The 16,169-nt window shown below is 44.8% G+C and overlaps 1 protein-coding gene across 9 annotated transcripts in view; it reads left to right on the top strand.

Moving 5' to 3' along the window:
* Hel89B (histone acetyltransferase 1) overlaps positions 1-16,169 on the top strand; it is a 913,881-nt gene that overhangs the window by 434,863 nt on the left and 462,849 nt on the right. For all 9 annotated transcript variants that reach the window (XR_012888773.1, XR_012888774.1, XM_037419311.2 and 6 more), the window contains one exon: positions 9,443-9,519. Coding sequence is in view for 7 of the 9 variants with exons in the window: in XM_037419311.2 (XP_037275208.2) it covers positions 9,443-9,519 (77 nt within the window). In the remaining 2 variants the exon portion in view is untranslated. The remainder of the gene's footprint in view (positions 1-9,442; positions 9,520-16,169) is intronic.

Here is a 16,169-nt window from a genome sequence, read left to right as displayed (position 1 = left end):
CTGGGCTGTCTTCAACGACTTTCTTGCAGAAGTGTCGAGTAAATTTTCACAGCAGGAACCAGGAATACAGGCAGTGATCCTGTTTGACAACGCACCAGCGCACCGCCGCGCCGAACAGGCTGTCCTCGCGGCAAGCGACCACACAGTCAAGTGGCTACCGCCATACAGCCCTTTCTTAAATCCGATTGAGGAGCTCTTCTCAAAGTTCAAGGCAGGTGTAAAGGGATTCCTAAGCGAGCGGAGGGATGATCTCCTCCCGACACCGGAAGGGATCTCCAAGAAAGAACATCGCCGTGCTCTGCTGGTTGAGGCCGCGGGGCGCTCTATGCAGCACATCCAGCGTGTGGACTGTGCCGCTTATGATAGGCACAATTACACTTTTGTACAAGCTGCCCTCAACTGCCTTGATATGTAGAACACTTCTCAGCAGCACATCTATGGGTGCGTGTTTATGAAAATTGCTTTGCCTGTATAATAATAAATTTTGTTTCTCACGGACTTGCCCCAGTTCTCTTTCATCACCCATTTCATAACAAATTTGACGAGCTCGACGTTATCAGAACAACAATTTTTTTCTTGAGGTACGGTAGATGTTTTAAACGGGCTTCATCTTTGCTTCGGCGTTGCGAAAACATGTCAGGTAGGTCGTAACTATAGAGGCCAGCTCTATAGGCACTGAAAAACCGGGATTTAGGCACCAATAATAGGTGGCCAAAACACTCTTTCAGGCTTCCAAAATTGTGAATATAGGCAGAATAATCTTTGACAAAACTCAAATTTTCCAATAAACAGGTGTGGTATCTGTCTCTACGACATGAAAGCAAGCAAAAATGTTCTAGTTTATAATTGTACAAACGGGTAATGATTTAGCATAAACATGCGTTTTTCCGCGGGGTTCGCAGAATACGGTCTCTCCATTTCTAGTTCAGCATGGTCAATTAAGTGTGCACCATCGTAGAAATATGCTTCTGGGTCTCTTTCTGTGTGCCATAGCTAAGAAGGGCTATACATGCGCAAATAGTCGGAGTGCCAGGCGCCAGAAGGATTTTTTTTTTTGCGGCGTATTAACTTGGCCTAACCACACAGGCTCAATTTTTCTTCTGTCTGTGAACACTTTAAGGGTCGTTACACAAACTTAAGAGTTTTGAGAAGCGTAAAGGAATGAATGCACTGAGCGCTCAAGATCTCATTTACCAAGATTTCCAGTACTACGCGTGGCATCAAGAGGTGATAGGCCAAACTGAACACGGCTTCACCTTCATCTCATGGGCGTGCGCCCCAACATGGTGAAGGTGATAGAATGGTCCTGCCTATGTCAAAGTAGTACGTGACACTGCGAGAACTATTTGAGACAGCGTGTGTAATTTGTACAAATTGTTGCCTAAATAGAAGCATGAAAGTTTACAAAAATGTTAGAACACACAGGCGAAATCTATTCGCCTTATTTATTTAATTTCATATCGAGAGAGACGTGAGACTAAGGTGCCTCCATTTTGTTGGCGTTGGTGTTCTCGCAGTTTGCGCATTGTGTCGGGGTCAGCATTCACAACGCTGGGCGTCGTTTTGGTGTATCGTCCCTAGCAGAAGATGCAGCGGTGTGACGCTGTGTATCGGGGTAAGGATACGTTATCCAAGCCAGCCTCTCCAAACGTGCGCACAGATAGGGATCCATCCCACAAAAACTCGCAGTACAATACAAAAGAACATCGAGACGGCAGAACAGCGCTTGCACGCACGGGCTGACATGGGCATCTCATGCGAGTGTAGGTTACGCGCGCATGACGTGCTCATGCACGTCGTGTGATGCTCCAGCTCCGAGTGAATTTCATACCAATAGCGGGGAAGGAATTGGACTTACGAAGTCTTCTTAGAGATAGTGGCGAAGGTTTCAAGCTCACCTCCTGAGATTATGCTTTCGCCGCTTCTAATGATCAAATTAAAATTTCTAGTGACACAAACCTTTTCATTGGGCAGGCAACATTTTCCACTGCCTAAATAAATATTTTCAGGTGACCCAGTGAAGCACCACATGTAAATGACAAACAAAAAACAAAAACTACATAGATATTGCTTTTTTTATCTGCACTCTACTTCCTTACTTCCCCTGATGACTCTCCACAGTTTCGCATTCATTCTTCATCTTCCTGCCGCTGCACAGAGGCACCTCCTGCTCCCTACGCATCTGAGCGCACACTGGAAAGAGGCTGAGCAGACGACGCGACATGGATGGTATACATGTGTAGAGGCTAGTCTACCTCCCTCTTGGCTAAAATGCCTTCTGAGTTTAACAGTTCTAAACGTAACTAGTGAAATAAAGAGTAGTTTGCACCACACAGTGTCCCGAAACCTATATTTTGCCCGGTAACATGAATACCGGGCTCAGTGGTACTTGAAAGCAAAATTTCAGGTTAAATAGCGTTTATATAGGCATCGATTTTGAAAACAGACATTTACAGGCACCTATACGAATTGAGGCTACAACGCCCGAAATAGGTATATATAGGCACTATAAAAGCACTATAAAAGCTCTCCTCGCCCTCTAATTTGTGCTCACGTGTCAAAATGACACGATATGAGCACAAGAAACGAAACAGGCGTTTGCATATAATTCGGCTATAGTCATAACACTGTATATCCTTAATCAAGCATAAGACGCACGGTCTGCCTGCTCCAAAGCTTGCTACAAAAAGATTTGTCTACCCTCCTTCGGCTCAACAATGATTTCATCCGGTTATCCTGTGAAACAAATCCGTTGTAATAGAGGGCAGTCCGCATACTTGAGATACATACTATTGCTATTTGCAACTGGCCATTTGCTGATGCGCCATTCAATGCTGTGGCTGACTCGTGCCTTCCTTTCTACATTCTACGCCACGCCGTTTCTTATAGGTTAGTGTGCTTGAAATAAGCGTGCCTGTTTAGTGTAGAACGCCTGTCCGTTCACAGTATTGCGGCCTGGCTGCCCGCATTTTCAAGGCATTCTACGAAACACGAGAAGCAACAAAAAAGACGCGTACATCTACCCACACGACGAGCTGGAGTAAACGTGTCGCAGGGAGGTGAGGGTATCGGTTGAATGTTGCGTAATTGAGTACGGTTTGTAAAATGCTTAATTGTCATTTCGACTTCATTGTTTCTATTTATTGAATGAAGGAGAAGCGCTGCCCTCAACGAGCGATGTGACACTGTTGTTGGGTTGTACCACACTGCTGCTTGAAGGTACTGTTGCTTCCATCGCATCTACGCGAGTCAAGAAGAGCGTCAAGTCAAACAAAAGCCATGTAAAGACGCCTTTGACTGAATTCGAAACGCGCGATCTGGTGCCTACGTATACCGGTTAGCTGGTGAACAGTTTTGCAGCGCGAGAAGTTAGTTTTTTACTAGCAGACGCTGCCTGCAACGACTTTCAAGTTAATGTTCTCTCAATGACGTTTCGTTTGATATTCATGAAAGCACGTTAGAGAGTGCTTGCATGACTGTTAGTCGTGATGACGTCACGTGAGTCAATAGTGATCAAGTCGGTTGGCCGAGTCATAAGTATAACATTATTGCTCTCTCACAGACGTTTCGTTCGATATGCATGAAAACAGGTTAGGACAGCGCGTGCGTGTGTGATAGACGTGATGACGTCACATGAGTCACTAGTATTCACGTCGCTAGGCCTAGTGATAGCATTCAAGTTATTACTCTCTCTAAGACGTTTCATTTGATATACATGAAGGCAGGTTACAGAGTGCTTGCGTGGGTGTCAGGCATGATGACGTCACGCAAGTCACAAGTGATGACGTCACTGGGCCTTGTGACGGCGTTCAAGTTATTACTCTCTCTAAGACGTTTCGTTTGATATACATGAAGGCAGGTTACAGAGTGCTTGCGTGGGTGTCAGGCATGATGACGTCACGCCAGTCACTAGTGATGACGTCACTGGGCCTTGTGACAGCGTTCAGGTTAATACTCTCTCAAAGACAATTCGTTTGATATGCATGAAGACAGGTTAAGACACCGCGTGCGTGGGTGTCAGGCGTGATGACGTCACGCCAGTCACTAGTGATGAGGTCACTGGGCCTTGTGACAGCGTTCAAGTTATTACTCTCTCAAAGACATTTCGTTTGATATACATGAAGACAGGTTAGGACACCGCGTGCGTGGGTGTCAGGCCTGATGACGTCACGCCAGTCACTAGTTATGACGTCACTGGGCCTTGTGACAGCGTTCAAGTTTTTATTCTCTCAAAGACATTTCGTTTGATATGCATGAAGACAGGTTAGGACTCCGCCTGCGTGGGTGTCAGGCGTGATGACGTCACGCCAGTCACTAGTGATGACGTCACTGGGCCTTGTGACAGCGTTCAAGTTATTACTCTCTCAAAGACATTTCGTTTGATATGCATGAAGGCAGGTTTGGACACCGCGTGCGTGGGTGTCAGGCATGATGACGTCACGCCAGTCAATAGTGATGACGTCACTGGGCCTTGTGACAGCGTTCAAGTTATTACTCTCTCAAAGACATTTCGTTTGATATGCATGAAGACAGGTTTGGACACTGCGTGCGTGTGGGATAGGCGTGATGACGTCACGCCAGTCACTAGTGATGACGTCACTGGGCCTCGTGACAGCGTTCAAGTTATTACTCTCTCAAAGACATTTCGTTTGATATGCATGAAGACAGGTTTGGACACTGCGTGCGTGTGTGATAGGCGTGATGACGTCACGCCAGTCACTAGTGATGACGTCACTGGGCCTTGTGGCAGCGTTCAAGTTATTACTCTCTCAAAGACATTTCGTTTGATATGCATGAAGACAGGTTTGGACACTGCGTGTGCGTGTGATAGGCGTAATGACGTCACGTGAGTCACTAGTGATGACGTCACGCGGCCTAGTGCCAGCATTCAAGTTATTACCCTTTCAAAGACGTTTTGTTTGATATGCATGAAGGCACATTATAGAGTGCTTGCGAGAGTCTTAGGCGAGATGACGTCACGGCAGTCACTAGTGATGACGTCACTGGGCCTTGTGACAGCGTTCAAGTTATTACTCTCTCAAACACGTTTCATTTGATATGTATGAACTCAGGTTAGACGCTGCGTGCGTGGTTGTCAAACGCGATGACGTCACACGAGTCACTAGTGATCACGTCACTCTACCGATTGACAGCGTTCAATTTATTCGCCTCTCGAAGACGTTTCGTTTGGTATACATGATGGCAGGTTAGACATTGCGTGCGTGGGTGATAGGCTTGATGACGTCACCTAAATCACAAGTGATCAAGTCAGTTGGCCGAGTCATAGGTAACACGTTATCGCTCTCTCAAAGACATTTCGTTTGGTATGCATGTCGGTAGGCGAGTAAATTACGTGTGCGGGTGATATTTGTGATGACGTCGCCTGAGGAACTTGTTATCAGGTGACTTGGCCGAGTTTTAGGTATCAAAATCCCGCCCTTTCAAAGACGTTTCATTTGATATGCATGACGGAAGGTTAAGACAGTGCGTGCGTGGGTGATATGCGTGAGGACGTCACCTAAGTCACTCGTGATGAGATCATTGGCCTGGTTAATAATTATCAAGTTATTACTGTGTGGACGGCGTTGCCTTTGATATGCATGTCGAAGGTGTGAATAGTGCTTACGCGGGTGATAGGCGAGATAATGTCGCGCGAGTCACATTGTGTCACGAGTGACTCATTCATGGCTTTTCCCTGTTAAATTCACTCCAAAGCTATTCAGTCCACGCATTCATGAAAATTCTGGGTCGTTTTGAAGTCACAATGTCATCAGGATTAAATTCGCTGGCGTCCGGATTAAATCGGCTGGCGGTTGGATTAATTTCAGTGGCACTTGGATTAAAATGAATGGCACCTGGATTAATTTCAGTGGCGGCTGGATTAAATTGACTGGCGCCTAGATTAATTTGGCTGGCGCTTGGATTAAATTGAGCGGGAAAACCTGTAGTCTTTGAAAGATCGGTGGCAGTGTGAGAACACGAGCCGCGTCTGCAATGCAGGGTGCTCAGGGTAGCGGGGGCTCAAAGGACGGACGGGTGGCGTAACAAAAAGTTGTCGGGGAGAGCGGCAACTAAAGGGGCGTGGAGGCAGGGTCAGCGTTTAACAATAAGAATCTATGGGCACCTCACCGATTCCTGATCGGTGGTCGAAAGTGCTTTCCCGATAGTCGGCGGAGTGCGAACTCTATTCGCTGTAACCGATCGTTGGTGCTTGGAGACGTTCGTTGTAAGTGCGATTTTGTGCTATTGAAACAATGTATATTTTCACGGTCACACGAATATTGTTTGTTTTAACTGAAAGTTCCTTTTAAGTGGCGCCGCTATATGTGGGCTCGATTGTATTAAGAGAAAAAAATGTTGTGTACACGGGGGGTCACTAATGCCAGCGCTTCAACAAGCAAGTTTTTCCTTAAAGCTGTCTTGGTGGAGTGCCTCTCTCCACCCCTCCCCTTTTTTTAAATGTAAAGCATTTCTTAGTGAAGTTCGATGTGTTTGACAGTATCTATCCATCTAGCCGCCTACAACTTCTAGCTTTGCTGGCTGTTTGGATAACAAGATCTATACCGAAATTGGTAAGGCATAATATGACTTTATGATGAGCACAAATGACTAGTCATAACATGAAAATCATGATTAGTATGTCGTGAATGTCAGAATATACATGTCGTGGTCTTGCTGCTGCAGCGGTGATTTCATTCACACGACATATTGCAAAACTCGTGTGGTATGTCATGACTGCGTGGCGAACATGAGTGACGTCTTCACGTGAAAATCATGACGTGCATCTCATGTAAGAACATGACTACACACCACGCTGATGATGCGTTCATGGCCATTTTGCTAGCTTCACAAATACCAAATATGGTATTACATGACATGGATGTATGACAAAGGTATATGACTGGTGCAAACATGATGATCAGGACATGTGTGTCGTGTAAAACATCACTACATGCTATGTTCATAGTACGCTCGCAGCCATTTCGCTAGCTCCACGTATATAAATTTGGTATCAGGTGACATGAATAGACAATGAAGGTAAATGACACGTCCAAACATGATAATCATGATATACATGTCATGTAAAACATGAATGCTACGCTCATAGCATGCTCGCAGTCGTTTCGCTAGCTCCACATATACGAAATTTGGTATTACGTGACGTGAATGGACTGGGAAGGTAAATGACACGTCCAAGCATGATAATCATTACATGTGTGTCTTGTGAAAATATCACAACATGCCAGGCTTTGATACGCTCATGGCTGATCGGCGAGATTCACATTTACTAAATTTGGTATTAATACGTGACGCGAACAGATGACGAAGGCAAACGACACATCCATATGTGATAATCATGACATGCGTGTCATGTAAGAACATGACTGCATGCCACGCTCATGATGCGCTCGTGGTCGTTTTGCCAGCTTCACATATACCAAATCGGGTATTACGTAATGCGAATGAATGATGAAGATGCATGACTGGTGCAAACTTGATAATCATGACATGCGTGTCATGTAAAAAACATGGCTACGTACCGCGCTCATGATGCCCTTGCGACTGTTTCGCTAGCTTCACATATACCAAATTGGTGTTACGTGACGTAAATATACGACAAAGGTAAATGCTATGCCAAAACATGATAATAATGACAAGCATGTCATGTAAACATCACTACATGTCATGTTTATAGCACGCTCGTGGCCCTTTTCACTAGCTTCACATATACCAAATTGGGTATTACAGGATGTGAATGGACGATGAACACAAATGTCAGGCACAAACATGATAATGATGACTTGAAGGTCATGTACGGCATAATTCACGTTCGTTTCATAACATTGTGCTTATTTATTGTGACGTATTAACCTTGCTCATTCGAGCTTTGCATATCAGCAATTCCCACTATAGGTGGGATCTGCCATTTTTTTATTCTTGGTTTAATCACAGTCTGGGCCTTTTTGTACAAGTTTACTTCATACCAGTATATTACTATTTAGGTGACTCTCTCTGAATATTTGAAAACCGGAAGTAAGTGCTCTGCCGAAAGCTGTTGAAAGGGAAAGGTAATGCCGCTCGGTGCTCATGCCACCAATAATTATTGAGCACGATGGATCCATAGGGAGTTCTGGTGAATATTGAGTGCACTATCTATTCAGGCGATTTCAAACAGTGTGTTCCGATTGGCCACGAGTTTTCATCGTCTTCTATATTTTTATTGTTAGACCGCTGTTTTTATGATCAAGAATGATTTTTTTTTTGCTGACCTTATGACACCTGTCATTCGCAGGAACGGTATGCGCCATGGTTGCCTCGTTACAAGGATTGCACCTCACTTCAGTGCATGCCTTGTGCTGTGCAGTGAAGCCAGAATGTGACACTCTTTCCTGCTAAAAACTTGGGCTTTGTCTGCTTGTTGACATTGTAGCACCATTTCTCGCATGCACCCTAACAAGAACATTTACCAAAAATGTTGGCATGTGCTGCTCCAATTGATCCTGAATCTCGTTGTCACTGCTCTAAAACACATTTATTCCTGCTCCAAATCTGCTCCATAACAAACTTTTTATGGCCCTAAAAATTGCATCAAAATAGAAACTGGCTGAGCCACATATACTATGTTGCATTGTGGCAATATAATCTTGAAAAAAGTAATATAAAAGTAATCAACTACATTTCTGTATGTGTTCAGCTGCTTGTTTGGGGCGGGAATCGACCGCTGTAATTCGCTACTTTTTTCTGTAGAAGTCTGCCAGCAACCTGGTTATACGGGCTGAAATGTGGGAGCAGAGACCGAAGTGTCCTCGTAACACTTGCTACATAGGTGTAAATAAATACATAAAACTGCAAAATATTGTGTATTCACACTTCATTTTTTTTTTTATTTCTCACCTCAATCATTACCTTAGATCTTTAACTCCACCATTGGGGCCTTTGACACCTAGTTCACAGCTACTGATTGACTTTAGAGTCCTCTTTTCAGGAAAAACATAGCCTTCTCTTGTTTTTTTTTTAATTTTTATTTTACTCATCTAGCTTTGGAATGAAGCAAAATATTTTTTTTACTATTTATGTGTAGGGTACGTTGATTTGTGGTATCTTAGCATAAGTAGGGCTGTGAAAACTTGTTCACACCTATGACGAGCTTCAGTTGTGCAACAATGTTAGTTGCAGGACAACTGGTTGCAAATGGCAGATTTTGGAGAAAAGCTACTGCTTTGTATCAGTCGCTCTCTGCATGACTTTTTGGCTGTATGAGGCCAGCCGCCAACTCCTGAATGACTTGCACAGAGAGAAGCTTATTTAACAAGGCAGTCACCATGGGAGCATACACAAATTTGATGTGATGGCGGGTGTGAACATTTAGGCCGGTGCTAGTTGCTAGTGTCCTCCACATGCTTTGAGGCTGCTGCTGACAGACATGTCATGGTGTATGCAGAGCCTGGAGGAAAAACGCAGGTGCCTGCTACGTACTGCTCAGCAGATGCAGAAGGACCAGCTATTATTAACCACCAGGTGAGCACATTTTTTTCATTTGTTCCTGGTAGAATGTTCGTACGAAGCTTTGATTCGCTCGTTATTTTAGGGATCAAAATCCACTTTTTGCGTCACACTGTATAGTGGTGTTTCAACTGCGCCAGTGGTGCCATTTTGCTATTATTCCACATTCCTGCGCCTTGCTGTCGACATTCGAGCCTGCAGCAACAGTGCCAAAATTCATAAGTCCACCGGGCATCGAACTATTTATGTCTCCAATTTTCTGTATTTACTCCTGTAATGAACATACTTTTTTAATCGCTTTTAAGCGTGCGAGCAAAGTTGGGGGTGCATATCTTATGCGGGGCAAATTTTATAAAAACATTTTCGAGATGAGCAAAACAGGCAGCAATGCAAAAAAAAGTAAGGTCATTTAGTCTTTTGCAATTTACATACGTGTACACTGTTTAGAAACGGCATCTTTGTTGCATTTTACTCATCTTCGGTGGTTGATAGCGCTATCTTCTGCAAGCTGTCCCCACGTCTCCCGGCAACGTCATAAAAGCGTTTTGTGCCTATTTTTTCTCACAATCGTTTAACCGCAACAGAGGTATCTGCTGTGATCTTGAGGGGCGCCCGGAAGCGTGCGCTACGACGCACTTTGCCAACTTCGTCGCAACCTTGCACGATGATCGCGCCGCCCCCGTTGACATTGTAGCAAGTAACCAACATTGCAGCAAGCTATCCTGAAGCATCAAAACAAACCGTTAATAACAAGATTAACAACAAAAAATGGCCGCCGCCTTGCTTCCACTTGAGAAATTCCTGTATGTTCAGAGAACAAGCGAAGCGAGAATTGGGGGTGCAACCATGTTACGGAAATCATCACGGTCTTTTCTGGGTGACAAGCTATTTTCTATGGTTTTCCGGAAACTTGCGACTTGATAGTGATGAGTGACCCTTTGCGACAGGAAATCCTGCTGTCGTGGTTCGAAAATCGCGTGCACGTCCTTGGGCCTTACAGTTTCGTATTTGTGGGAAGCGAGCATCAATTTGCGCAGGCAGTTTCATGACCTTCGCTCGCTGTGTGTATATCAGCTGCAACTTCTCTACGCTCGCACTGTTCGTGAGCTTCGCTGTGGCGCACAAATAAAAAAGACAGGGGACATGCCGCACACAGATAGAAAGAAAAGCAATAAGCATGCGGCAACGGGCGAAGGGGGAGCGAGCTGAGGTGGCCAAAGGGGGTCAGCATAATAATAAAAAAAAGTGAAAGAGATCCGACGGTTAAGGAGGCGCTAAGTGTCGGTTAGCGGGAGTGCAGTGCAAGAATGTAGGGTGTGCGTTCATTTCGCGGGAAAAAAAATCAAAATTTTGACGACTGAAGTTGGGGGCACATTTACCTATTATGCGAATGCGTTCATTATGTGAGTAAATACAGTATTTTTTGTTGCAATAAACACAACTAGAGCCTTCCCGTAATGCTTCTGATTACCTCTGCTTGCTCGATTCCAGTGCAGCACTTGTAATCCTTGGAGTGTCAAATTTTTTTTTGCGAAATGCAGTCCAAAAATGTGTAAATTTTTATTGCAGAAATAAGTTCTTGAGACGATTCTGTTGAAGAAAAAATTGTCAATATTTTTTGTTCTTGACAGTAAAGTGACAAAAAAAGTTATTTTTGTTGTTACAGACACATGGTTCCATCATAGTAACATCAAGCGAAATACTAAAAAGAAACAAATATATATATGTGACATATGAAGCGATGGTTCGTAGAGGCAGAGAAGGAAGAAGATCAGAATGGAATAAACACGGGGTATGAGCCAGGCCACGTCTGCCATTCATCATAGCGTCACATATATAACATTTGTGCATTGTAATAAACATAACTCACATGTAACTTGATTGAAAAAAATAGGCACACCAAAGTAAATTTTTGGTAAAAAATGCTTGTGTTCTAATACTAAAACACCAAGAAACTAACGCTCAACACTAAGGAATAGCACCTTTGAACTGATTTGGATTGTGTAGTTGCGCACGCTTTCGAGATGTCGCTCCTTGATTATCAATCAAGTGTAAACACTTAGGTTAATCCTCGTCTGACGAAGTGACATCCAGTGAATCAGATTCTGATACAGCGCATCGGAAAAATCACCGCTCGACCCACTAGCAGCAGAGCTACGAGCACTCACTTCCGTATCATGAACTATGTGAGTGAGCACATGAAATAAAACTGTGGTTATGCCCTGGTGGAGAAAGCAAAATGAGTGAAAACTGATCCTTTTTCTTACTGACTGCCAATGAGACAGAGTTAGTTTTTCTGAGTCGCCAAAACAGGAAATACAACCATGGCAGGGTACCTTCTGTAATTTAGCGCCACATGGGAGCGATCTAATCGGACCCCAAGGAGCAATAAAAAAGCAAGTCACAGGCAGTTACCCTTTCAGACAACCAGGCAGCTATCAGCTTTGCAGACGCAAGGAGGTTTCATTTCATCATTCATGTAAATGAATAAATGAAACTAGCCAAATGAGAAAATGTGGGCATTTGGATGCACAAGCAAAAGCTGCCTCGTCGCTTCAAAAAGCAAACAAAAATTGGAGTGACATCGGTAGTTGAAAAAAATTCCACGTATTTCCAAGCGTGCGAGCACATGCCAAGCAAAAGAAGGGATGGAAAAAAGTCAAGCAGGGCCGCTTTGCGAATAAAACAAAATGGAGAGCTGTCAGCCCATGAAAAAAATCAGAAATATTCCTGAAGCATGGCAGCACATACCACGCAAGAAATATCAAAAGCACGTGTTTTAAACCAGCTGCACCGCAAACATGCTCGAACATAGAGATGACAGCCGGTGCGCCACTTTGAAAAAAATATAGTTATATTACGATTAGGAGACATTGGTGCATGAACAAATTTTAACAGTGAGGACTCGGCAACGTAGACAAGGCGATGATATAACAAAAATGACTTTAATAAGCAGGAGCTACGGCATCAGTGCAATGATGGTGCACGTGTGCTTAGGAACAGCTACAAAACGGCATCACGACTAGATGAACTTGTCACACAAAGTTGCCAGATTATGTGCAGTCTTCCATCTGGCTGCTCTTTTTTTGTGTGTGTGAAATGGTACACGAGCTTTTGATGTCACACCCGCCCCTGTTTTTTTTTTGTCTAAGTCTTGCAGTCACCAAAACCTTCATATCTTCCTCGCATCCTGGAACAATGCACTCCTTTTTCTTGAGCCGCTTCATCTCGGTGTGAAGTCTGGCCTGTTTGTGTCTTGATCTTGTCCTGACTTTTCTGCTGGCGTTCTGTCTGACGTTGCTTAGCGTGCCCAGTGCGTGAATTCTACTTCTTGTGCCACTTCTGCCTCGTCTTCTTGCACTGTTTCAGCGATGTGTTCATCAAAATATGGTCACCTTTGACCTTGATAGCTTCTTTCTTGTCCAGAGCTCAGTGGCATTTCCGCTTATCCTGAACCCCTTTCGCATAGCAATTTCACATTCCTTAAGGTGCTTCATTTTTGCTGCTTCCAGTTGCCAGACAACCTCTTCCTTTTCAACATTGGGCCATGCATCTGTACCAGCTGACATGTCAGACAGTTCAAGCTTACTGTAGACGACGTGGTTGCTGCGTTAGAAGGCAGCAGCACTCTTGTGTGTTTTTCCTGCTTTCGTGTATCTATCAATGGCAAGGTTGTCTGGACTTGGCTTGTGTCACTTTACTTGTGTGGTTTAGCAGCTAGCTTCACGGCTTGATTTTTGTCCTTGCGCTCACCCCCTGTTGGTTTGTTATTTCGGAAAGCCTCAATCTTACGGCTGAGATGCTGAAGCTTATCCAGAGATTTGACATATTTCCTTGGCACTGAGCGGATACTTGTCTTGGCGTCCCGTTGTTTCTTTGTATTCAATTCTTTAGCCTTCAGCAGCTGGCTTACTGTCTGGTAAAGTCCTTGTTCTAGCTGTGACGTCTTGGTGACCGAGCCTTCAGCATGAGTCACTTGACATCAACACTCCATGAAATTGCGATTCTTTTTGCAGTCTCTTCATGGTTAACGTGCATTTAGCAAAAGGTCGGTGAAATGCTCAGCATCTTTGCAGAGCCTTAAGTCATCACCATTTGTGGTGAACAGCTCAATAGGCTGATGCGAGACGTCGTTAACTGCAATAACTTTTTGTTGCTGTGGGCCTATCTGAGTACAACGCAGCCATGGCATGTCCAACATAGCGTCCCTCATGCGAAGTGCTGTGTTCTTCGGTTCTTGTGGCTTCTGCTAAGGGCAACTATTCATTCTGGTCGAGAGGTAAGCATGGGGTTTGGGTGTTGTCCGGCAACTGCGAATGCGGCGAATAGGCTGCAGAAGACGTAGCTTGTGTAAAAAAAAAAAACACGTGGAGCTATTCGAGAGCACAACAGCATTAGACATTCTTGGCAGCGGCTTCTCCAGACATCACATAACAACACCCGTGCTGGGATGGCGTATTTCTGTTAGATGAGGTGGCCTTACAATTAGTGCAGCGTGAGCGGCCTCAAACCAGTCCTTCCCAGGATCAAAGGCAAGGGGTTTCTAGCCAGAACTAGAACCTCAAGCACTGCAGAAATAGACGCCACAGTAATACGAGTACATAATGTACCAACTGGCGTGACGGAACTACCACCTACAACAGATATGAGAGGCTTGGATTATGGTAACAGGTTTAAAGATCCTACAACACTCAGCGAGCGCATTGTGTGTTTGGAACTACTGTCTAGAAACGCATCAACAGGGCCCACAAGTGGAATGTATGCTAGAATTACGGCACGTGGAAGGAAGACTCATTTGTTGGCTTTGGGTGTTGCATCTGGAATGAGGACACCTGGTTACAAGATGGCCAGTCTGCCGACAATAATAGTACGTGGCCTTGCTTAGGTCGTCCTCAGGTGTGCCATTTCTAGAGCTGATTGCAGAGTAACGACTCTCTTGCTCTTCTAATGGTAATTAGTAAAGGCTACACGAGACTGATGACTGAGCCGGATCGATTGGTGATGAAGAGTTGTCGTTCATATTACCAATCTTCTGCACAGACATAGGAAGCACTCGTGACATTGATCTTCTGGCTGCAATTGGCGACTGACTTGGGAGAACAGAAACATGCTCTAAAGTTTGGTCTAGTTGGGTCACGATGGCAAAAAATGCACTCACAGTTGGTGGCTGTTGTGCAGCGATAGTTGTTGCTAAGTGTGCATCGCGCACACCCTGTAGTGCATATTTAGTGTGCTGAGGATCTGCCAGTTGAGCGGGGCATTTTGAAATTACGTGCTGTTTCGCTAACGAGAAGTCAACAAGGCTCTAAATGGGTGACTAGACGTGCCTGGTAACTATGTACTGCCACTGCAAGAGCTTAAGCGTGTCCCTAAAGTGGTCCTAGAACACAGCTTTGAAATTCTCCTGCATGTCCAACTGGTTTCCTGCGACACTTTCCAAATCTGCAGCAGGGCCACGGAGCTTACCAAGCGCGACGGCAAGGAGAGTAGACGGTGTCCTTGACGCCAAGCTTTCATTACACTCGAGTTCTTCAAGCTACTGGTGAGCTGAGGTGCTACCGTCACTATTAAAGGTTGGCAGCGAAGCCAAAACGTCTGGCAACGTAGTGACTTTGACTCAAAACATTTGCCGTTGTGACGTCAAAAACTGCTGTAGTAGGTCACTCAGCACTTTGGTACTTAAAACCGACTGCTCAGCTGTTGAGTCGGGACCACCAGACGATAGACGATTCCGGGCGATGTCATGAAGCAACAGTTCAATCATGCCTTCCTTCGAGCCAGTTGTCTCCACCTTACGGCCTGAAAGTTCATGGCGTATTAAAAAAATCGCGTCAGCCGGGGCGGCACGGAAAAACGAAAGCCGCGTCAGCCGGGGCGGCATCAAAATCATCATCATCATCATCATCAGCCTGACTACGTCCACTGCAGGACAAAGGCCTCTCCCATGTTCCGCCAGTTAACCCGGTCCTGTGCTTGCTGCTGCCAATTTATACCCGCAAACTTCTTAATCTCATCTGCCCACCTAACCTTCTGTCTCCCCCTGACCCGCTTCCCTTCTCTGGGAATCCAGTCAGTTACCCTTAACGACCAGCGGTTATCCTGTCTACACGCTACATGCCCTGCCCATGTCCATTTCTTCTTCTTGATTTCAGCTATGATATCCTTAACCCCCGTTTGTTCCCTAATCCACTCTGCTCTCTTCTTGTCTCTTAAGGTTACACCTACCATTTTTCTTTCCATTGCTCGCTGCGTCGTCCTCAATTTAAGCTGAACCCTCCTTGTAAGTCTCCAGGTTTCTGCTCCGTAGCTAAGTACCGGCAAGATACAGCTGTTATATACCTTCCTCTTGAGGGATAGTGGCAGTCTACCTGTCATAATTTGAGAGTGCTTGCCGAATGTGCTCCACCCCATTCTTATTCTTCTAGTTACTTCGATCTCGTGGTTCGGCTCTGCGGTTATTACCTGCCCTAAGTAGACATAGTCTTTTACAACTTCAAGTGCACTATTACCTATCTCAAAGCGCTGCTCCTTGCCGAGGTTGTTGTACATTACGTTCGTTTTCTGCAGATTAATTTTAAGACCCACTTTTCTGCTCTCCTTGTCTAACTCCGTAATCATGAGTTGCGATTCGTCCCCCGAGTTACTCAGCAATGCAATGTCATCGG

This window comes from Rhipicephalus microplus, unplaced genomic scaffold (assembly GCF_043290135.1).
Source record: "Rhipicephalus microplus isolate Deutch F79 unplaced genomic scaffold, USDA_Rmic scaffold_16, whole genome shotgun sequence".
Lineage (NCBI taxonomy): Eukaryota > Metazoa > Arthropoda > Arachnida > Ixodida > Ixodidae > Rhipicephalus > Rhipicephalus microplus.
The sequence above is the reverse complement of the archived record's forward strand: the minus strand, read 5'-3'. Positions and strand labels throughout refer to the sequence as shown.